General features: G+C 36.8%; 1 protein-coding gene across 7 annotated transcripts in view; it reads left to right on the top strand.

Moving 5' to 3' along the window:
• The window catches only part of PDE10A (phosphodiesterase 10A), a 343,399-nt gene that overhangs the window by 289,775 nt on the left and 28,591 nt on the right, over positions 1–25,033 (top strand). For 6 of the 7 annotated variants that reach the window (XM_071430677.1, XM_071430669.1, XM_071430706.1 and 3 more), the window contains 6 exons: positions 11,453–11,593; positions 13,951–14,106; positions 16,799–16,849; positions 18,662–18,720; positions 21,255–21,306; positions 24,874–25,016. In XM_071430677.1, the coding sequence (XP_071286778.1) occupies positions 11,453–11,593; positions 13,951–14,106; positions 16,799–16,849; positions 18,662–18,720; positions 21,255–21,306; positions 24,874–25,016 (602 nt within the window). The remainder of the gene's footprint in view (positions 1–11,452; positions 11,594–13,950; positions 14,107–16,798; positions 16,850–18,661; positions 18,721–21,254; positions 21,307–24,873; positions 25,017–25,033) is intronic. The other variant, XM_071430658.1, reaches the window with a different exon arrangement.

Genomic DNA, 25,033 nt, shown 5'->3' with positions numbered 1-25,033 from the left:
AGCGAGCCCAATATTTGTTCTTTTGTTATTTGAATCTTAGAATACCTTGCATCTTTTTCTATCCAGTTGGACTTGTACAGTTAGCATGATACAAGACTTTGTAGTTATTTTGAATGGCTATCAGAAGGAAATTCGGTGTAGTACTTCAGTCAGTTCCCTCAAATTAAAAATCAGAATTTGTTGGAAATTTTGTCTTTCATTGGTTCAAGAAACAAGCAGTGATTAGAGAGGAAAATATTTTTTCTCTTTGTATTTTTTCCTTATTTTACGCAGTCAGTTTTGATAGCTTATTCTTGTATAGTCCATTAGCCAATTCGCCTTGCATGTTGTGCAATATTTGAATTCAGAAAAAACTGTAAAAGTTACTTTTTTTAAGTAGTGGAAACAGAATTGAGGAGGTATAAACCTGCAAGTAATTTGATATGGAAGAAGGCCCATACAGAAATTTCCTATAAGAAATGGAAATGAAGTTTTGCATTTTTTGTGATATAACTGTTTCACATAATAAAGATAACCCACTTTATTATTCAAAAATTCTTTATTCTCTCGATGGCTTTTGTTAAGCAAATAAATAGCATATATTTTTAAATAACTCTTTCACTGAGAGGTATAATTTAAGAAACATGTTGTTCGTCATTTTGAATGCTGTCTTTGGTTTTTATTAGTAGGTGACAGCGTTCATTGTCATGGGTAGGGGTGATAGAAGCAGTCACTGAAAATCTCCCTCCTGCTGCCAGAGGCAGGAACCTGCAGGAAATTCAGCCTCCATCCCAAATGCACAGCTCTCGACTGCTTTGGTGGCAGTGACTGCCTGCCAGCTAAGCATGCTCATCTCTAAATGCTTTGTAAAAGATTACAGTAAAATTAACTTTACTGCTTGAGACAAGGAGAATTTTTGCTATGGTGAGGTTTTTCCTATTACATTAGTATGGCATAACATGGGATTACTCACAGCCTTTTTGGTACCCTGAGGGCCTGGGTACTACATGACCTTCTGGTTTTTCTTTTCATTTTTTTTAAATAACATATTAGGCAGATGAATCTATTTGCTTCCCAGTATTCCAGTACAACTCTTTGCTGAAAAAAAGCTCCAACCACTAAAAACACACATTGACTTTATTAACCACTGCTATGTAGCTGCATCACCCAAAATGGAATGTTCTTCATGTAGTTATTATAGGGACTGATCCCAAGTCCTTTGAAGTTAGTGTGAGATTTTCCATTCACTTTAGTGGGCTTTGGGCCAAACTTGTGTTTGTAGTCTTGTAACTAAATGGTAATGCATTAGCCTATTTCTTATAATAAATTGTCATTGTAAATTAATTTGGGTAGCCTTTGTCTCTTGAATATTTAATTTAAAGGTTGTATCCAAGTGAGATTAGCCATTGCCCAGCAAGCACTGGCAATGAGGTTTTATTTATTTTTATTAAATGTCTTTTTAAAACGGGAACAAAAAGATTCTGCATAGCAAAAGCAGGAATGAGCTAATTCTTTAGGCTGAAATTAAAAAAAAAAAAAAAACCTTTGATTAGCCTGCATGAAGTATTTGCTGAATATCTATGGCCATGTGTTCAAGAATAGTATCTGCCTTTTGCTGGCTTAAGATTTTGGTGCTAGATATGTGACTTGAATTTTGCAAATTTGGCAAAAGCCTTCCCCTCCCCCTGACCCTATCCCCCCAATTTAGCATTGGGCTTTTTGTTCATTAGCTTAGAAAATATCTGCTTGTTATCCAGCTAGGAATGTGTGTCTGTGAGTGTGTGTACATCTTTTTGAGAATCAAGTTTTGGGATGGGAGTGTGTAAAAATGGAGGAATCCTATTAACAGGTAGATAACTGCTTTCAAATGGTTTTCTAATATTTAGTGATATGTGTGTTCTGACTGTATTCTGTAAGGGAATTTATGACCAAACCTGAAGCATAAGCACTAATTCTACTTAATTTCAGTTCCTGCTTTAAATGTTTATAGGTATACTTTGGCTTGTTTAAATTAATCCAGATTTGCGAATTTTGGTTTATGTTAATCTCATCAAAGGAGAATTTTTGCAATATAAGATATCCTTAACTACCTTTAGCCTGGATTAAACAGTGAATTTCTAATTAGGATATAAGATAATTTTCATTTTACAAAAATGCTTAATTTTTGAAAAATGAAAACTAGTAAATGATTACTACATACTTTGTGCTATTATTTTGTAATATTAAAAAAATTGCCATATCATTGCAAATTGCTTTTTTAATGGTTTATTAAGAGTGCATACTAAATCATTCTTTGGTACTGTATTTAATATAGGCAGAATTTTCTTTACATGAAAATTACATTAGTACTGAAAGAAAATTCATCTAGTTTGAGGAAAAGCTCTAGATTAGCCAGTCCCTTTGTTTTTACAAAACATAGATGATACACTTGCCTTTAAAGGAGGACAGTGCTTTAGAAAAGAATCCTTTGGAGTTTAATGGCACAAAAGTAAGTTTGTGAAAATATCTGTCCGTATAAAAAGTTTTTTTACAGCCTTATTTTCTTTCTCTCTATTGAAGTTTACATACTATATTAGAGTTGGAAAGCAGCATAAGGACTAAATAACTTCTGGCTGACAGTTCAGGTTGAATGCCTTCAGGATATTGACTTGAGTGAATTTACTTGAAATAGAAGATGCCACATCAATTGCAGATTCCAGTGCATTTTTTTAATGCAAGTAATACTCAGAATTGGTGCCAGAATGGTTCAATTATTTTAGCATCCTTCTGGGTGTTCAAATTGCTTGGAAGCACTACCACTTGGTGCAGTCCTAACTGAGAGTGTTCTGATGGTGATTCTGCTTTTCAAATGATTGCCCTCTAGCAGGTAAGCACCCCTTGCATGCCCAGCTCCTTCCTTCCCTGTGACGTTGCCCAGTGTTTCAGAATCTGGTTCTGCCTGTGCTATGTATATGCTAGAATGAATTGCCAAGTACTTGTGCTAAAAACAGTAGAGCTTCCACATCAGGGTCATAATCTGAACAGACCTGGGCCCATGCTGCCTCTGGATTTTTAACTTTCTTCATGTCTAAGGGATTATCTTTGTCCATGGGTTAGTGAAGTTATGTAAATAAAGTTATTTTTTCTTCTGGTACATAGCAGCAGTTTTACAAATTCTATATACTGGAGAACAGAAACACTTCCAAATCAAACAGGAATGTTTCACAACTCTCCAGCAAAGGACATTTTCTTTTTTATTTCTTATGGGGATGAATGTACAACAGTTCATAACTCTCCTGTTATGACCTTAATTAAGTATCATCTTCAAACATGTCTTAAAGGATTTACTGAAATCCTCATATTGGATACCGTGTGTGTAAATCAATTGCCTAAGCATCATGCTAGCTAGGCATTTAAGTCCATAAGCTGACATCTTTACAAGGCACTATTTCAAAAGTACTTATCACAGTTACAGAGTTCCTAATGCATTACTACATTAATCAATTCTTCAGATACTTCTTGTTTATAGTTCTTACTTGTATGAGTAATTTTCCTCATGATTACACCGTGATTCCTACGTAAAGATGTATGACTTCGTGTTTAACAGGCATACACTTAAAGCAGCTTTTACTTGGTCTTGTGTTACTTAGTTCCTGAAACTGCAAATTGTGTTGACAAACAGATTATCCTCGCTTCAGACAGAAGTTTCCAATAGCTTTATTGTAAGAAAAAATTATGTGAGGCCACAAATATGTGCACATACTCTGTGCTTCAGGGTGTATTTTATTAAGCCATTCCTGAATTTCTGGTCATGCAAAAGTTGTTGCCGCTTGATGTGTATGCAGTGCCACCTAGTGAGTTTTTGAGGTGGGTGATTTGAATTATTAAGACTACAGGAAAGAACGTGTACTGCTTACTATCTGTCTCTGGTTTTTGAATGCATAGACATCTCTGAAATTTGAGTCTTTTAGACATCTTTCCAGGTGAAATACTTTTAATTGCAAGTCAATTCAAGAAATTGGTCTTTATCCTTGAATTAGTTCTAAGACCATGGGGTTCTTTTATATGTAAAGTGGAAGCAATCTGTTGCTTTCTTATTTGCCAATGAATAGTGATACTCAACAGACAGTGAAAGCTCCTGTTTAGTTACAGTGTTAGAGTTTAAATTTGAGTCAATAAATTATCAAGCTGAAAGAAATAAATAACTGTCAAAATGTATCTTAGGGAAATTTTGGTCTTGTTTAATTTAATATTCAGGTAAATGGACTTGTGGAATGTGTTCATGATGAAGAGTATCATAGAATATCCTGAGTTGGAAGGGACCCATCAGGATCATCGAAATCCAGTTCCTGGCCTGCACAGGACACAGGAACTGGCCTCTGCCTGAGAGCATTGTCCTGAACTCTGCCAGGCTGGTGCTGTGACCACTTCCCTGGGAAGCTGTTCCAGTGAACCACCCTCTGGGTGAAGAACCTTTTCATAATATCCAACCTAAACCTCCCCTGGCACAACTTCACTCCATTCCCTTGGGTGCTGTCACTGGGCACCACAGAGCAGAGATCAGTGCCTGCCCCTCCTGTTCCCCTCAGGAGGAAGTTGTAGCTGCACTGAGGTCTCCCCTCAGTCTTCTCCAGTCTGAACAGACCAAGTGACCTTGGCTGCTCCTCAAGACTCTTCATCATCATTTTTGCTGTGGTTTGGACATTCTCTGAGAGCTTAATATCATTTTTACATTGTGTCACCCAAAACTGCCCCCAGCACTCGAGGTTAGGCTGCCCCAGAGCAGAGCAGGACAATGCCCTCCCTTGCCCAGCTGGTGATGCTGTGCCTGATGCCCCCCAGGACAGGGTTGGCCCTCCTGGCTGCCAGGGCACTGCTGGCTCAGGTTCAACTTGCCAGCAGCCAGGACCCCCAGGTCCCTTTCTGTGGCTCTGCTCTCCAGCATCTCCATTCCCCAGTTTGTGCATACATCAATATATGCTATAGGTAGAATGCATAAATTGCTGGAAAACTACACAGAGTCCAGTTGTTTGTGTTTCACTATCAGAATGGGAGGTCGTTTTGCAAAAATTTGCAAATATTTATCCAGGTATCTGGTTTTGCTGACTATATATTCATTAATGCACAGGTAAAGAAAGAATATAGGACTGCAGATGTGTTTGTAGGAGCAGATTTGATTTCAAAATGGGCTTTGGAAAATGATCAGAAGAAACCAGACAATGATTCAGCTAAGAAAAGTGCTCAGCTTTCCACATATTGCCTCTCTCTGTGTGGGGCAGTTGATTACTCTGAGAAAGATTCTAGTGTTTTCAGTGAATTTGAAGGTAAAAATAAGTCTGCAATAATCATTGCTGTAATAAAAAATACACTTATGTATCACAAACACAGCTCTAGTCCTAATGTATTTTTCCTTTTTCTCTCTCCACTGCTAAAGCCTCAGATGGAATAAAACATTTAAACACAGCACTTGAAGAAAAAATAGAATTGGAGGAGCTGAAGTGAGTTCAGAAGAGAGCAGAGACAATGGTCAGGAAAAAAAAAGTGGTTTTGCTTAGTCTAAAGAAAAAGTTGAGGGGTGAAGATGTGCTTGGATAAGGCAGAGAGGAAGGGACTCATCTTCAATACCTATGGTGTGTAGGGCAAGAAGCAGGGTGCCTCATTTGGTATTGGGAAAACTTCCTCAGCTGTGGCTGTAAGGAAGCATGACAGTCTGTTGCTTGTGCAAGCTCAGGGATCCTCATCCCTGGAGGAGTGTTTGGGACCTGTTCTGCCAAATGTCTTAGAGAAAAATGCTTAGCTGACCATGCCTTAAAATGGAAGGGATGGTAGGGAGGCATATCAACTCGATTTTCTGTGTCAATGAACTTCTATAACTCTCATGGTGTTTTTCTTGTGTAAATCAACTGGAGAGTTTCCAGGAGTTAAGTGGAGTTAAAAATTGATACTATTCAGAAGGGTGAAGACATAAACCCCCTGCCAAAAACAAAAGAAAAAAAAAACAACAAACCCAACTGTTAGTAGTTCTACAGTAAGTGCACCATCTTCATTTCTTCATTTCACTAGTATCCAATATTTGTGCATATGATGTTGCTTAAAATTGCAAATCTTCTCTAATACACAGTGTTATATTGCGAAGGAAACAAGTTTTTTATAAACAATGGTGGTAGTTGCTGGTGTTTTTATCTGGTGTCTTCTTTTATCCCTGTGTGCCTCCCTTGTACAGTCAGACTGTTGCACTTGTGCTTAAACCCATTATTTCTTAGAGCTCTTTAAGATTTTTGCATGGCAGTATTGGGCTACTATTTGAAATATGCCACATAACAAATGCAAGGGGCTTGGCTGTAAATAATTTCCAAATTAAATCATGTTAGTTTGTTTTTCTTGGTCAACTTTGCCTATTATCTTGAGCTTTAATCTTGCAAAAAATCCAGGCCTTTAGGACACAGCCTTTGTAAATATCTGCAGATAATTTTATCGTTCAGTTGTGTGGTCTTACATTTAAGTTGTCCTTTACCAAGAGTAAAAATCTATTGCTGTTATTGAACAGAAACAGATGTGAGCACCACAGGCCATTGAACTCACTTAATATCAGCTTGATCAATTTCCATTTTATCTTTAATTTTTTTCTTTCCCCCAAGCATTAAATCACATAGCAATGCTTTAGTATGAAGGCTTTCATTTAATGTCAGTTGAATATTAAATGATTTCCCGTGAAGCATTTTAGGACCAGTTTTATTAGCAGACTGTCCTGAGGAATAAACTAGATCAAAATCCAGTCACCTGTACCACCGAAATAGTTTGTAAGCAGAATGCTTGTCTCATGTGTACTCATCCTTCATTTTAATCATTAAAATGTCTTGTTCTTATCCAGACTGCCTTTCTGCAAGGAACTTTTAGAAAAACTGGTTTATGATTGTCATTTGCTTAGTTATGAGTAGTTACATGAAAAGAAGAAATAACTGTGAAATGATGATAATGAGGATGATGATGATGAAGAATACGTTTTTGCAGTTTAATTCCAATCCTGACAAATTTTATATAGCTGGTTGAATGGTTTGATGAGATAGGATTTGGTCTTGAGCTGGATTCCAACAAACTGCATACCAACAGTGGCTAGAAAAAGAGCATCAATTATACTGGTGGTTGTCATCTTCATCAGAAGAGCCTAAGATGGAAATCACTGAGAACTGCAGTTTTCTTACTTAGTGCTGTAACCCTATCTGTCAAGAGTTGCAGATGCTACTGTGTTATGAGACTTGCTGCTACTACTCATGTTTTCTTTTATTGGGATTTTAATCTGCTATCTCTGTCAAGCATTAGATTTTTACTAGAGAAACCAACAATGGGGCCAAGTTACACCAGGATGACAAGATGAACATGAGTAGTTCTTCATGTGCATGCTCTTAGCTGTTAGAGATGAGGAGTGAAGAAGGCTTTTTCAGCCACAGTAAGAGCTCAAGATAAATTACTTAATTTTACTAGACTGGGTGCGTAGTACCAAGGAAAGAGCACCAAAACCCATGGTATTATGGCTTATTGAGTATATTCTGATCTTGTTATGTATCTGAAAGCCAAGTTTATTTGTGAATTGAGGATATTGTTATCTTTATATCCCTCCAGAAACAGTTACAGTACATCATTCTGCATTCCTGTATAGTGGCAGGCTTGTACATACATTAGTATTTTTAAAAAATATTAGAGACAACAATATGTTACCTATGGCTAGAGTGCCTAAGAAACATGGGTCATAGAATAGAATCAATAGAATGTTTTAAGTTGGAAAAAACTGAGATCGTTGAATTAAACTATATAGCCTAATACCACCAAGATGAAATGGTCAATTTTGCAACATTTGTCTGTGTTCACCAGTGTTTAAACATTTGTTAAGGTCACAATTTCTTTTGGACTTTCGGTTTTGCTTCAGTTGGCTTTTTTAACAACCTCTTGATCTCTGTGTTCATGATAGGTCATTAGTGGATTCCAAACCACAGTGTTACATCCATCAAAATTAATAGGAGATTTTTTGGCTGTGGACATTATACAAGTGAATTAAGTGACTAAACAACGAGGGGAGGAGTAATTTCAAAGATTTTAGGCCCACCCAGAGCAATCTGTCCTGTCACAGATGGAAGGAAAGAAAGAACCTCATGTGCTCTAGGGTTTCAGCAAGTTACAGGAAGTTCTTGATGTCAAACTTTAGTGTTCCCCTGCCTACTACATTTAAAGAAGTCCATCATCATATGGAACTTATTGGAAGAATATTTTTAGTAGGGTAGTTAAGACTGATGTAGGGAAGGAGGTTCTGTCTTTGTCTGGAAGGAGGGTAAACAGGTCAAAACTGGGAATTAGAGAGTCCTGTGGACTACCAGGTGCCAAAATGCCTGAACCTGTAAGCTTCCAAAGGATTCTCTCTCCAAGCCACTGTTTGTCCTTTTGGTAGTTTTTCAGATCCAGACTGAATCTCCCATTTTGGTTGCCTTCTCTCTCATCAGCAGAAGAGATACCTAATGCTCTTTCTACACTAGTTAACTTTTAGTACTTAACTTTTGCCTGGAGAGAGACAGTGACATAGCATTATCAGTAAAGAGCTATTGTATTTATCCCTTTCTGATACTGACTCAGAGGCTTACTGCAAGTAATATTAGCAGCAAAAGAGTCTGAGCAGTGCACAATCATCCTGCTGTCTCCTTTTACTGCATTGTGAGTTATCAGTATAGTATTTGGGAAATCAGGGGCCCTAATATTCTCATATTTCCTTTCTTATTGACTATATATTGGTTAACTTGTGGATGAAGATCCACTTGTTTCTTATTTTGATTATTAATCATTGTTTATTATCATTACCAGAAACACAAACTGTCTTTTTTGAAGTAAAATATTCAGACAAACTGAGAAAATGCAAGTTAATTTGAAAGGGCCAAATTTAGTCATTTCTTCATTTACTTGTGAAGCTGTATGCAATATATCTGATGGCTGTATGGAAACATTTCTAGTTGCCTTTTGAGCTAGTGAAAGAATATGGAATGTACATTTGCAAATTAAAAGAATGCTGGAGTTCACAGTTAGAAGAAAGTAGGTGTCCCCCAAATTTTACCATTACTGCAGTACATTTCATTTCATAAGTATTTTCTTAAGAGAAAGAAAATAAAAGTGAGCTAGATAGGTGATGTGAAAAACCTGCTGTTTTTTGACTACCGTGTTAATTTTAGAGATCCCCATAAAGGTCTGTCTGTGGGGTACCTCAGAGATTATTTCAGTAACATGCCATAGTAGAGCAGAGCCCAGTTTACTTTGTTTTGTTTGGCTGACCTTGCCATTGATGGCTTCTATTTGAGACATTTCTACATAATTAATTGGCAATAAACATTTAAACCCATTCAGATTTAAATTCATCAAATATGGAATGTACAACCACTCACAGCAATTTTTTTGGTGTATGCATAAAGTCAGTGTGGAATGGTAGAAGCTTATGGATTAATTTCAGCTCATATATGGTTAGGAGAAAAATTGCCTTTCTTTTTAATAGTGCTGCATGGTTAGGATAAGATTATCTATTGTTCTGCACAGTCATTTCTACCTCTGCAGTCAGGAGGAACAGTGGCAAATTTAGAACCTGTTGGGTAGTTAGAAGAGTTTTTTAGATCACTGACCCCTTAGCCACAGGTTTGCAACTTTCTTTAGAAGCAGAATGGGATTGCTTCTGTAACTCTTTTTTGGAGAAGCTGGAAGTAAAATAATGTTCACAAACTTTTTTCAGCATAGGGAAACTTGTTCACAGCAATACTTCATTGTGTTAGCAACAGAGGGGGTTTACCAGACAGAATGATACACAAGGACGCAGGAAAGACTGTGCTGGTGCAAGCAGCCTTAGCAGGCAATACTTCATAATGTCAGCACAGGTTTTTGAAGGTGTGGGAGAAGTGAATTCTTTGTTTTCTGGTGCAAGTGGTTGTTTGGTTTTCTTCCATTTTTTTTCTTGTTTTGAGAAGCTCTTTCTGAGAAGAGAAAGATTTGTGCATTGTGTTATGCTTAGGGCTTGGCATGACTCAGGAGATGAGTGTAAAAAGCACATTTTATACACATAATTTAAATAGCACAGTTACTTTGCTATATGTAATGCATTGATACCATGGCAAAAAGAATCAAATGTATCTGAAGCATAGAAGAAGGTGTGAATAAAAGAGTTATTTGGCATCTTCAGCAAAATCAGCTTTGCTCTCTGTCCTGTTGATTTTGACTCATTCCACTACTTGGACTACATAAATCAGACTTTTAACATTCTGTTGCATTTCTACATTTTGCAGTACTCTTCAACAGAAGCCACCTTTAAAGTGTTGCTTTTCCTGTTATAAGAGTATATTTTAAATAGTAAATCTTAAGCATATAGTATAGCAGATGAGACTATGATATTTCAGTATTTCTATGCTCTTTATACTTTACTACCTTTTTTATTTTTTGAAAATTATTTTATACCAGAACACTGATCTAAATAAACAAAGATCTGTGGTGTCTTCAGTTTTATTAGAATAATGTCCTTTTTTTTTTTTTAGATCATGGTGTGCTTTTCTTGGCTATGTTATGTAAAATGTTCTTTTTCATTCTATTTAAGTGCATGTAAAAACATGAACTGAAGCTTATGAAGGCAAGCAGCTGTGAAACTAAGTTTTTATTTAAAAATTATATGTATCTTTATTAGATTATAAGCAAGTAAGAGTAAATGAAGCTTTTTATTCTGGTATATTGAGTAGGCTTCTTCACATTTCAGTGAGGGGTTTTTTTTGGATTTCTTTAGTACTAGTGCTTTATAACAGACCATGCATGTTTGTAAAGAAGGGAGAATTATGAGAGGATGCACCTTATCAGTTCATTTTCTACAGCTGATAGTAGATGCTGAATTTTTGTATGCAAATTTTACCTGTAATAATCCATGCTAGAAAACAGCTCCTGTCTGATTGCAGCCCTAATGAAAGCAAATTCTGAGAGTGAAATTAATCAGCAGCACAACCTGTGGCCATTCTTAAGAGGAGTGTTAGCAATGCATTGTGGTGTGGCATTGTCATCTATCTCTGGTGTTATATAACAAGAAGTTTAAATATTATCTCTACTTCTTGCGTATTTTCTATTGCAATAAATGAGTGCGTCGTAGGTAAAAAAATTAGGATAATGTTTTTCTTACAAGATAACGTTATCTTGAATGAGTCTTGTATGCTGTGTATTATGTGTTCAAAGTAAATGCAATCCTACCCTGATATAAATAGTAAGTGACTTAAGTTATCCCCTGTGCTCCACAGGAGTTGCGCCAGAGTTACCTGGATGACTTAAGAGTGGGGTTTCTAAGATTTCGGAAGAATTAAGCAGAGTTTATTCAACTACTTTTCATTGTAAAAAGCTGTGTTTCTCTACATTATTTACTTTATTGTACATAACTGTAAAAGTAATCATGCTTTCTAATTGCTTTTTTTCCCTTTTTTCCCTTTTTTTTCTTTCTAACTAGAGTCTGTGTGTATTCACACCACCAGGAGCTAAAGAAGGACACCCACGACTCATTCCTGCAGGACCCATTGCACATGGCACTACTGTATCTGCTTATGTAGCCAGATCCAGAAAAACGTTGTTAGTAGAAGATATTCTGGGGGTAAAAAGCTTTCTCTTCTTAATGAGATATTGCAGCATGTTCTTAGAATGAATGTGTTGATGCTGAAATGTTTATTGAGACGAACGTTTAATTATAGAATTTACATCTGTCCCGATACCAGGAAAGTAAATCTGAGTTTGGATTAGCTGATGGAATAATTTTAGAATACTTCATTTATTTCTAGTCTTACAGGTTTGAGGTTTTTTTCACTTTGAGTTATTTTACCTTTTTTTTTGGTTGTCAGATAAAGGATGTGATGGAACCGCTGTCAATTGGAAAAAAAAACCAATCAAAACTCCTGTCTTCTTGGTCTTGAAATATTAACCCCAAACAAGAAGACTTTCATGTAGTCAATCAAATTTGATTTAATTTTAATACAGGGCTGACACTGACAAGAATGTCAATCAGAATTCTGATTATTAGGCAGGATTTTTATCTCTACATATTCTAATGTAAAGCTAAAATACTGATAATATCATTAGATCTACATGAAAAGTACAGTAATGTAACTGATATCAAAATTCAAGCCTTTTTCTGTAACAGGAATTGGAAGTTCCTGAGGTGACATTCTGATAATTCTTGGCACTCTGTATGTCTGTCCTTACTAATTTTTTTTAAATACTTCATCCATTAGTTGCATCTATACAGTTTTAAGAAATTGGTTTTTAAACTGTACTTTGAGTAAGCACTTTATGATTAGTTGGTTTTGAGAACACCAAGGAAGTTTACATTTTCTTCTCTCTTCAATGTTTCCTATCTTTTCAAGTTCTTTCCAGAATAACAATTGTTAGATACTGTGACCAAAAAAAAAAAATGGACGTTGCTGTCTCTACTTTTAACAAAATTTTTTTAAAAAATGTATGACCTTAGTTGAGCAAACGTGGGCTATAAACAAATACCAAATGCCTAATGTGAGTACACTTAAACAGAGCCACAAAACCGAAAGGCAGAAACTGCTTTCCCTGTAGTAATAGTCAGTGCTTTCTACACACTCTGGACTATTTAGATTTTATGTGTTGGTATGTTTTTTCAGTTGAAGGGTTTAAATTGTTACCAGTAATTCCAATCAATATCATGATATCCTTACATACAAGAGTTCTGTGTTTTGGTTTTACATTCTTACTAAAATCATGGGGTTAGTGAGGAGGAGTTTTGAAATTTTTTCTTGGTTTAATATTCATTGATTCATTGACCAAACAGCAAGATTCATTTTGGTGAGATGGTATGCCTTTGTGTGATTTTTAGAAGCTTCTCAACAGCAAAAGGGAAGCGCATGCAGGTAGACTTGCCAGCCCTTTTTTTGTGGGAGGACAGAGCTAAAAAGAGAAAGCAGAAGGCTCGTGTTTCAAAGTGCTTCCCACTCTCTTTTGTCTGTCATTTGTTAAAGTTGATTGTCATCTTAGTAATTAAGGTAGAGATTACTTGCTGTTTTCTTTGAGAAGTGAGAGATTTTGATCAGCCTTGAAGGGGTGTCTTTCTTGCCTGAGCACAGCCTGCAGGGAAGGTGTGAATCGGGTACTGAAGGCCTGATGTGCAGGGAAATGGGTCTTGCACACTTGGCACTGGGCAGTGACTGTCCAGGTGTTTTCTTAGGCCTGCCTGAGTTTTCCTGCAGGGGGAAGTGAAGCCATAAAGCCTTGAACATGCTCTCTGAAGATTGAAAGTTATGTATTTGGGCCTTACATAGAAGCTGGTAGGGTTATTTGACCATTTGTTTCTGTATCTTTTGCATCAGTTTATTCAGGATGCATAAGAAAAGGAAGAAGATGCTTACTCTCATGTGTAATTTTTTGGGAATGCATTTTCCTCCTCAAGAGTTGGTTGAGGATTATAACTGTATAAGCTAAAGCCTTAGCCTTAAGTTTCAATTTTTGTGTTCTTGCAAGCACTGTTGTCTACTCTTAATACTGAGATCTGAGCAGTCCACTTTGTGATTACAAATTCTTTAGGGTTTTTTGGAGGGAAGGATGTTGGGGTGGTAGTATTCCTTGTTTGGGTTTTTATTTAATCTGGACTGGCATTGGCAATAATGTGCCATTTTTTCTGCCTGTGAGAATAGAGAAAAAAACATTATATAAACAAACTCAAATCTGGGTGTAATATCACAGCTAATTCTGACCTTACATCAATAAAGTTATCTGTATATGTAAATTAATGCTGAGACTTCAAAATTACATTTTTTAGTTGCTGTCTTACTACTGTGTAGAAGTTATGCTGAGAAATGAGTTTTTGTGACTTTTGTGATTTTCCTGCAGATTTGCTCAGATAGGAGGAGGAGGAGGAAAACATCAGTATGTCTTGGCTGTTAATGCTTTATCAGATATCACATTTTATCAGATTATATTTGCATTTTCTAGGATGAGCGATTTCCCAAAGGTACTGGACTGGAGTCGGGGACCCGTATCCAATCTGTTCTGTGTCTGCCAATTGTCACAGCAATTGGTGACCTGATTGGTATCCTGGAGCTTTACCGTCACTGGGGCAAAGAAGCCTTCCACCACAGTCACCAAGAGGTGAGCTCCTGTGCAGCCTTTGCCCACTTCCCCACCACAGTCAGGACTTCACTCCCATCCCTACCCCCACTCCAAACTTCCTCCTCATGCTCTTCTCGTGAGATTATATCTTTTTCATGCTTGATTTTTGTTCTTATTAAAAAGAAAATAGGTGGTGATTTCAAGTTTCAGTCAGAGGAGGTGAAACATACAATTACAGGGACACATCAAGAGTTTTAACTTGTGTTCTTTTGTGGATAAACAGATTCCAAGTTTCCGTATTGATTATAAACTCAATACAGAGTTGTTAGAGAAGTTAACGCAGGACAGGTAAATGAAATGTAAGTGTAAATCAAACATCAAAACCCAAAATCACTCTATATAAAAAAAGACAATGCTCAGTTATCTGAGTCTCAATCTTAACTTTCCAGTACAGCTTTGTTTTACATTATGGTAAGATTTAAAAAAATATTTTAGTTTACTCTTTGCTGTAGCTTCTAAAGTAACGAGCCCTATCGCAAAACAGTGTTGCAATGTTACAGCAACAGTTTCTCAAGTCTTAGTGCTGAGTCTTGCGGGAGGGGAGAGAGATTTTACTTTAAATCAAAAGTGAAGCAAAAGAGGTTTCTCTTTTGCATGCATCCATGTTTTTACTGCCACACTTCCTCCAGCACCAAGATGAGTCTGTCTAGGTGGTATTTCCAGTTCCAGGTATCCAGGTGGTCCCTCCAGAATTCCTTGCAACAGAAGGACAAGGCATGCTGTCTGCTGAGTCATTGTGGTCTCCTGGTTTCTTTTTAGGTTGACAACCATGTGCTGGTTTTGGGTCAGGCTTTTCTTTAGCTTTTAGCAGCTGATAGCTTTTGTCTCTCTCTAGCATGTCCCATCTCTGTGAGTTGTCAGGATCACTGTCCTTTGTCTCCTGATTTAGATGCCTTTAGAAAGTGTGTATAGAAATGCTGGTATCTGGATGACCTGCCAGTCTAGGTGATGCTCATAAAGCTCTCCTCTGCTTTTTTTAACTTCTGATGCTTCGTTATCCAGATATTCTCATTCATGCTCATGTTCCCCTTTCCATGACTGTTCTGCATGCATTACTCAGTTCATACAAGTCCTCTGTAGCTGTGTTGTCCATAAATGTCCATTTGTCAATCTGAAGTTAGGAGCTGTTAGCCAAATACAAATAGATTTGAAAACTGAGCAGGTGTTGCAAAGGCTGTTGATGTAATAAAGGTGTTCAAAGTGCATCTTTGCTCTCATGTCAGGGTGAGGATCTCTGTTATGTCCTATTAACATGTTTCTGATGTAAAGATGAATTTCTTCTCTGTGCCATCCCCCAGAGAAGGGAATCTGAACACACAGGACAAAATGGAGTGAGTTCTAGCCAGGTGTGTTGTCTTAAAAGGTATGAGATCCACCATGGTGCAGTTTAGCTGTACTGAACAGGAATTATTTGTGTGAAAAGGATAGAAGATATTCAGGCAATAGGTACTTAAACTAGTCCTCCCAAAGAAGGAAAACAGCAGCAGTACTTGTCAAGTGTATATTTTGTTTATCAGTAAGCTAAGTACTCTGGCATTCATCTGATGTTTACATGTGTATATTAGTTCTGCAATCAGTGCCACTTCAGCTTGTTGTCACACCTTGTATTTTTTCACCAGTAGACAGAGGTCAAGGTAGGGAACTAGATTAGTGTGGTGGTGCCACTGTCCTTGCTCAGAGAACAAACAACAGGCATTCATACAAAACCGGGCTTCATTAATTCTGCAGCCTACGCACAATGTATTTAATTTTTTCAATTGTCCTATTACATTAATCAATCTACAATTCAGCTAAGTCTCAGACGTGATTTTTTTTATGAAAATATGAATGTTTTATGTTATATGAAATAGCTTCTGTAGCTAAAGTTCATGAATGTTCTACTTGGAAAATACTGTCTGCTAAATGAAAGTATTTTATTAGTAAATTAAAAATATTTTAAGGTCACTTTCTGAGTTTTCTAAAGCATTCTTTTCATTTTCAGGTTTCAGAAAGCCTTTGGATGCCATTAGCAATTTTTATAAAATGTTTGCAAAGTGTTCTGTATAAAAATATAAAATAAAAAAAATACCTTAGGAGGGCATGCAAAAGCTGACCTCTTGTGCTTCTGTTCCCTGTGTTCCTGTAAAGCTCCTGTGCTTCAAGGACAGGAGATTATGCATGGTAGCACATCATAGTTAGCTGCAGTTTACATGACATTTGTTTGAAATGTTGCCTGGAAACTGTCATACTTCAAACACTTGAGCTGAGGGATCAGGTCTTGTTCTTCTGCCACCAAAACAGTAATGAGAGAAACAGTGCCTGTTTACAGCTGGAAGTAGCTATTGCTGAAGAGATACAGCCTCAGAAAGCTGTTAAGGCAGATTTTATTTCTATGGCAGATGCCTTTCAATGGTATAATTTTTAAAGCCCTCGGCTTATGAGATGTTTGTTTTGATGTTGTATTTTTGAGCTCATGGCTGCTTCTGAAAACCATTGGTAAGCTCTAAAACTGAAACACTCACAAGTACATTGAGACTTTTGCAAAATAACTGTCTTCCCTTAAATTGTTACTGCCTGACTGTCTAAAACAGCTCAGTCAATTTGCTTAGCAGGTAGATAGAGAAAAGAGGCATGTCACTGATGTGCAGTTTTCAAGGTTTTTTCAGAGAGAGTTTCTTCTCTTTTGTTGCAGGTTGCAACAGCAAATCTTGCATGGGCTTCAGTAGCAATACATCAAGTACAAGTAAGTGTGAGTGGTTTTTAATTTTTTTTATTCTGTATCTTGTTTTCCACAATGTATTTAATAGGAGCATGGACTGTGATCAGATTTAACTGGAGGTCATTGCTAAAGCATTGATTAGAGCCCCTTCCTTGAACCTGGAAAAATATGCTAACATTTTTGGAGTTTGTTGAACTAGTTTTTCCTCACTTGCAATCATGGATCAAATAACAAACAATATTTGTACTAAAGAAAAGAAATTTGAACAATGTAGATAAATAATGATTAAAGCAGATTTATCACAACAATTTTGCAGGATTGTTTTGTTTTCTTGTAGAAGGGCAACTGCTAGGCTAACTGGTTGCTTTCCTGCTGCTTTGGTATTCAGTTTGGAATGATGAAGTGTTGCTAGGAAAACCTATTTTAAGCCATCCTCACTAGCTGCTTCATGGTCTTGTAACTACTGCCACTAAGGATGCTTCATGCTGTCCCTAGCTGGGTGCCTAATGGAGCTTCAGTGTCAAGCTGCTCTAGCAAACCCCAGCAGCTTTGCTAATAGGTTTTGTTACTTCAGCTAGCAGAGGATACTGAAACTAAACATATTCCGTCAACTCAGAGAAGATGCTAAAATAGATTCTTCTGTCAACTCCCAGGAGGAAATTCATGGCATTCTTTTTTTCAAGGTGTCTTTCACACACTTGTCAGAAGACATGCAGAAAGCTTCCTGCTTTTCTCTTGTAGTCTCTAATCTTTTCTGCTTCTGTGCTGGAAGTCACTGACTTTGGGGTAGTCATTCCCATCTAGGCAGAATTAGCTGGCACAGGCTATTGTACACTAGAATTGCAATTGCATGCAGTTGTAGCTTCACCTATGTAGGAATTGCTCTCTCCTTGATTGAGAAGTCTTTTTCACATCTAACAAAACACAACAGGGAAAGTTAAGTTCAAGCTTGTCCATTTTTATTTCTCTTCATTCTTCTAAGCAGAGCACTTGCCCTTCCCAAGTTTTTTTGCAAGAGAAGAGTGCAAGAGTTTTGATCTGGAATTTTGTGTCTACTTTGCACAGATGAAAGATATTACTAATTCGAAGTGATACTTCTGTGAGTGTAAAATGTACAAGCAGTAGAGATTTGTTTTACTTTTGGCCTCAGTGCTTGCTCTAGTAATATACAGATGTACAATTGTGTTTCAGATACTGAGTATGCAAATATGTCAAGTAAAAACACAAGTTGAAAGCTTTGCTTCATCTAACATTTTGCTTCTAAAAAGAAGTATGCATACTATTTTCTGTATTCATATTCATGCTGATTTCTCCCTGAGTTGAGCATATATCATCTGCTGCTTAGCTTAGTTAAACTTGTCTGATGTCAGACTACAGTTGTGTCTATATGCTACTTTGCAGCCTGGAAAAAGTGGCAAAAATGTGGTAAGGGAAAAGGGAAACAAAATATTTGACATTCTCAGAAGATCTGAGGGTCTGGATAAGGAAATGTTCATTCCATAATCACAGTCAGTGACAGCCTTTGAGACAGCATGAACAAGTGTAAAAACCAACAGATTTAAGTGAGTCTTAGGAAAGATTTTACTTGTGTTTCACAGTTTTAACTCAGCAGCTAGATAGCTAAGATTGAAACCCAGCACACAAATTCAGCTTTAATTTTATACTGTGCTGTAGCAGATATGTGTGTATGCGTATATATATATACACACACACACACATATGTACACACACACAAGTACTGGTGGTTTTTTTTCATAAATATTAAAGGGATGGGACTTCAGTTTCCCTGTGGCATCAGTGTTCTGGAGCAAATGGTTCTATGATCTGTGCTTCCAGGTGTGCCGGGGCCTTGCCAAGCAGACTGAACTGAATGACTTCTTGCTTGATGTATCGAAGTAAGTGTGATGTGCAAGATAATCTCATGGGGTTTTGATGAGCTTTTCTAGCCTGGCTCTTCCAATCTACCTGTGTTCACTCAGTAGCAGTAGTGGAAGCTGCTCAGTGTAGCTCACAAGCAGGTGCAAAGGCACACTTCAGAGGGTGGGCAAACTTCAGCACAGGGACAGGAACAAGTGGTATGTGTGGCAGTGGTGTATCCCTTTCATAATTTTTTTTGTGGTGATAATGCAGATGAAAATGTCACATTCATTTATACCTCACAGAATTTATTTATTCTTGTGGTCTTTTGCATGGGGTTTTTTCATCTTTTTTTCACACCTCTTCTGTCAGAGTTAAATGTGGCCATCTTTTTAGTAGTGAAAAATAGGCTTGGTGTCTCATGGCAATTTTAGAAGGCTTGAAAGGACTTTACAGAAAGTTGTTTAGTATGCTTCAGCTTCCCCTATTCTCCCAACAATTTTTTGGACGTGAATGCATGTATTCATAAATATATGGATTTCAGAGTTAAATCCTTGAAGAATCAGGGCTGCCACATGGTTGCTCTTCCCGTACATTTTCTGAAGGATCTCTTTTAATTTTCAAAGGCTTTTATTGCATGTAATATGTTTGCTTTAATTTCTTGTCACTATAAGGCAAGATTAATTTGAAAGCACAGAAAGAGTGTGAAAGCTTGAGCTTACACTTGCAAAATCAGTTTAGTGTTTAGGTTATCTGCTCTTCCTTCATCTCTTTTTGTTTGTCACTGCTATAAGAATCTTTAAAGAGCAAAGATAACCAATAAATTAAAAGATAAACCAGAGCTGTACTTTTGGTAAATCAGTCTGAAGTGCTTAACAGTGTTTTATGAAACTAGTTGGTAGAAAAATTTCAAAGTGCATCACAAAGTAATGATGATACTGTGGAAAAATGAGATGTCTTGTATTTTTGCTGCAAACACTTCTGTGGGTCTTGGTGAACAGTTCTCAGGCTGACGAGATTAGAGGATGTCCCAGATTCCTATGCTATTGCTCAGGAATGTAGGCAGCCAAGCTGACCCAGCTGGAAGGGAGAGTAATAAAATACAGGGAGGAGTCTGCCCCTTGCAAGGAGGGCAAGCTGGTTGTATCCAGATGTTTTTCCGTACTTTTCCTCAGGATGACCTTTTTTTTTTTAAATTTCAACATGATTCAGAGCATGTCTCCCAAAAGGCACTCTTACCAAGTCTTGCACCATTATATTCCTTTCCAGAGTGCTTTACCAAAAACTATATTAATCTATCCAGATTTATGAACTGGCAATTTTTTCTTAAACTGGCATAGTACTGAGATTGTTTTAAAGAATTTTGTAATTGTTTTAAGTTATTAAGATAATAAGTAATAAGTACTGGAAATATTTATTATGCCTTTCTGTAAGAGAATAACTCTTAGATAGTATTATAATTTCCTAGAGTTTTTTAGTTTCAATGAAAGAAGAAAGTTTGTATTTTAAGACACAAAACTGGGATATCATTTAATAATATCTTTATGAGCTTCACATAGGCACAGACTTGTATCAGCAAGAAAATAATTAGATTTCTCTTGGAAGTGGTCTGTATCTTTTCTAACATGGAAGGAGAATTTCCTTTTCAGTGAGGAAATGGTTAGTGTGCAATGTCACCGGGACATGTTCTGTAACATTTTAGAAAGGGCAGAGTATTCAGTGCTCCACCTCTTCATGCCCCTGACGATGTCAGACCAGTGTATTTTGTATCTCCTTTCCACTAAACCCAAACAGGACTGAGCTGTGTATATATTCAAGGCCACGGGACAATGCCTTTTGTCTGCTGGGAACATTGTAATCCAAGGGTTATTAATACTTGGCATGTGGAATATTTAGACTTCTTTTACTAATAAGTTTGACCTTTATCTTTCAATGTTCTTGACTGTCCTTGAACAGTTACCACTTTACTGTGAAACTGAGATTCTTTTAAAAATTCTTTTTTATTTTTTAAGTTACAAGATCATTCCCTTTCTTCAACTTCAACTGTTGTTCATAGAGAAAACCCATGAAGAGTTTCTTAAATAGTTGCCTTTAACTAGTGTTAAGGATTAGATATTATGACATGGAGTTAGCCAATTTTTGGTATTTTAAAAGAGATTTTTTTGTTGTCATTTCCTACTTCTTTTCTTTTCCTTTTCTCTTCTACTTTTAAAATTTTCAGTGTTTTAAAGGTGCCAAAGCATTTTGATGCATTCTTGGTATTGCTCAGCAGGAGCCTATTCAGTTCACACCAGGCAATATTTGGTAGTCTTTCCATTTTGTGCAGAGCAAATTCTATGTATAATAACGCATATTCTCAATTCTGTAGAATAATGGCTCAAGGGAACAGAGCTAGGACCATTTCTTAATTTCCTTGTGCTGTAGCAAGCCAGTCAGTGATTTTCAAGGTGCAGTGGTTTGTCCTCACCTTTTCTGGCTCCATGTTAAGCTGTCGTGAAGCAAGAGCCCCTGTCACTAATTTGAGAAGTGTTTGACTAAATGCCAATGTTTACTGACTTCTCTTTCTCTGCAGAACATATTTTGATAATATAGTTGCAATAGATTCTCTACTTGAACATATAATGGTAAGTTGTCTTTTTCACCTATAAGTTTATTAGTTGTAGGTATTAAAGGCCTTCATTCTTCTTCCATTGAAGACGTTCTGTCATTGAAATATATTAGCTGTTTGTAGTGAACACATAATACAAACAGTATAAATGTGTCTATACAGAAAATGTGGTAAAGGATGGCTTGATTTGTCATTTTTGCAACAACTTCTGTTCACAGCTTTCATAAGGAATGAAACAGGACTGTGTCTGAACTAAGTAGTTACTATTGTGTTCTGAGAAAGTTGGAAAATTGTAACAGGCTTCTGGTTTTCTTTTTATTTCAGCATGTTATATTGATTCCTTCTTCTAAATTGAATTTGCTGCGTGCTACAAAACTCTGCTCAAGAAGTTACTGTCTGTAGCAGGGGACAGAGTTTAAAAATTACTCCTGGGGTATTTTTTCCAATTGTTGAATGAGATGTGTAAGCCCTTGGAAAACTACACCCATAACTAGAGTGACAGTCAGTCAATGTTTTATAGAAATGACTAAAACCAAGTGGTTAGTTTTTCCCATTGAAATAACTATTTAATGATTTAAAGCACTGTTCAGAAGCAGTTTATGAGTTTCTAAATCAATTTTGAATTCAGAATTATTTCCTGAATAGTGTTAACAAATGTGGGTGAACTGGCTGTGTATAACGTTTTGAGTGTTTGATATGTGAATTATGCTTTTTAGCTTTATGCACATTCATTGCGTTCTGCAGTTGTTTTTCCTAAGTGTAAACCTGAATCAGGTCTGTGATTACCGTTGTTTAAAATTTGCACATTCAAAAAATTACTTTTCAACAATGCTCTGATGCATGCCCTAGTCTTCAAAGCCCTAGTCTTCTTAGCTAGACTATTCAAAGACAGAGATGTTAGAACGCAAACAACAATAAAGCGGTTTTATTTAGAAACGTGAATTAGTAATGGAAAATATTCTGCAGTGTGTGTGTTATTCTAGTTAGTACACAGTCAAGAATTCTGCACATGGGACACATTTCTGAACATTGACTTTTCCAATTTAAATGAACCTCTTAAAAATAGCTTAGCATTTAAAAGAACTGGTACAACATAACATATGGCATTGAGAACAAATATTGATATTCCTCACTGTTCTTCCCTGTGAATAGAGATCTGGTGGAAAACACAATTGGCAGTAAAATGTGCTTACTCTTTCATCATCTTTTCTAACACTTGGCTGCATCATGATTCTGTGTTTTAACCTGTGTGATGTTTCATACTCAGCTTCCTTTATAGCTGTAGCTGTTGTCTCTTTCTTGAGCCAATCAGCTGAATTATGAGTTTGTACATTTACTGCCATTTTATGGGAGCATCCTTTTATCATGATGTGGCTTATTCTGTATCTCACTGTGAGAAAAGACCAGAGCTCAGTTTCTTCTGAGAAACTGAACTGCTCACTACTTTGCCCTTTAGTGATTGCACTTATGGTTTGATTTGTTCCTGCAATACTAAAGAAAAATGATGTGTGTTTCTTTCCATTCTTTTCATTTTTATTTTCATCAAAATCTCTGAGCAAAGCTAGTGATATAAAGGTGTTTTTGATTGTAAATGCAAAGAAGAGAAGTAAAAGTTTAAGTTGCCGTACCAATTTTCTTGCCCTTCTGCTTGAGTAGTTACAAGCAGCTTTTGCGAAAGATGGTCCCTGGCCTCCCTACTGACAGTGCAGAACATATTCTTTGTACTCATATTCCCTTTCAACCACTGGTCAGGATTTGAGCAAGGGTTTTATAGAAGTAAAACTCTCTCATCCCATTAACTATTTCTCAATTAGTACTGTTTAAGGAATCATTTTTGAAAAGCATGAGTCATGACCAAGGTAAGTTCTTGAGTCACATGCTTTAAACCACAAAAGATTAATTGTATAAAATCAACACTGTGCTGTAGATTTTACAAAGAAATCTGAAACAGTATCTGAATAGAAGCCTTTACTGGACCTCTTGTCCTTTTAGCAGTTTCTGTTCACTCTTTTTTGAGCAAAACAATAAGCAATCCAAGTGGTTAGGGTCTTTAAATTTCTTAATGCTCTAAGGGGGAAAAAATGCACAAATCTGGCCTCTTAGATTGCAGTCTCCCTGACTTTTCTGTTGCGATGGAGTAAATGGAGTAGAAGACAACAGAATCTTCCTAAACACAGATTCAGTTGGTATGGGAGGGCCCTCCAAGTTATGGACTTGGGCTAGATGGTATCTGTGCAGTTTCCCTCCTATAGCATAGAACTAGAGTCTCTCAGTTAATGATTTTTCATCTCATATGGGTTTTTTTCTGCTGAACATTAGTCCATCTGCATTAGTGTGAAATGAAATACTTTATTGTTTTGCTTCTATTTTTGGAATACAAGAGAGAAGGGGTGGGGAAGGTGATTCATATGGAAGTCTTATGAATCCTTAAAACATACCAACTGCATGCATCGCACACCAAGATTTTGTTAGCCTCTTTTTGTAGCTGAATGACTAGGTAGGTATTATATAAAAAGTGGATAGAGATCCACCTCAGATCCTATTCTACCATGAAGTTACTGTACTTTCTGAGCAAATAAGAAACACAGAAGACCTGATTTGGATAGAGAAGTTTCTTGTGCCTGTGTATTGGCATCTTAACACAGTGATCCTTTTTTGATTTTTGTCTCACTTTTCCCTCTTTTTCTCAGAAAGACTATTGTATGTCTGAGAAATACTTCACAGCAGTGAAGAGCTGCTGTGTTCCCAAGACAAGATTCTGTTCTGACAGCCAGTGCTTCTGGGAGTTATTTTTGCTGAGATAAAACTAGTTGGTTCAAAGTAAGATAGAGACCATGCAAGTCTGTTGCTGTGCTGTGGTACTTCCTTGGCTGTGGCTGGTACCTTTGGGCTTTGGTTAGTTCATGCACAATTTCTAAGTCTCAGCTCTTGCGCAAGTACTGTCCCTGACATGGGGAGGGTACAGCCATTTCCTATCCCTCTGCATAGGGTAATCCACAATGATACCTCTAATGACAGAATCACAGTGCCACAAAATATTTCTGACTTGGGAGGGACCCACAAGGATCATTTGGTCACTGTTTTTTACAGGCACACTTAGTTTTTTTAGAAGCAAACACTAAATTCTCTGTTATGTCTGTCTTTGCTGGATATTAAATACCAATATGTTTGCATTGACGATGAAGGCAAAAAGGCAAAATTGCCATTAGGTCTTGTTCTAGCTTATCTATTTAAAATCAGGTTAAGGTGAATAGTATCTAAACATAGAGGGAAGAAAAGAACTATTTTGGAAAGCCTTGAAAAACAATTAAACAGGCAAGCCTATTTTTTGGGCGGAAACTTTCAAGTCTCTGAAGATATTCCTGCATTTCTTGAAGAGCACACTCAAATTTACAGAGAAAATATTGAATTCAAGATTTTACTTCTGAATTGTATTATAATAAGATTGCTCCTTCAAAAAGATTTCCATACTGGACAGCTTCTCAAAACTTTTATCGTACAGGGTTGTATGTTTTTATCAGGTAAATGACTGGAGATAATCCAACTCATGACCGTTAACTCTAGTTTTGTTTTTTGTCTGTAGATATATGCAAAAAACCTGGTGAATGCAGATAGGTGTGCACTCTTCCAGGTTGACCACAAAAATAAGGAGCTGTATTCAGACCTTTTTGATATTGGAGAAGAAAATGATGGAAAACCTGTCTTCAAGAAGACCAAAGAAATAAGGTAAGAATAGCTAGCAG

This window comes from Agelaius tricolor, unplaced genomic scaffold, assembly GCF_023055355.1.
Source record: "Agelaius tricolor isolate 1412-34295 unplaced genomic scaffold, bAgeTri1.0.p SCAF_1, whole genome shotgun sequence".
Classification (NCBI taxonomy): Eukaryota; Metazoa; Chordata; class Aves; order Passeriformes; family Icteridae; genus Agelaius; species Agelaius tricolor.
Note: the sequence above shows the minus strand (reverse complement) of the source record. Positions and strands in the feature narration are given on the sequence as shown.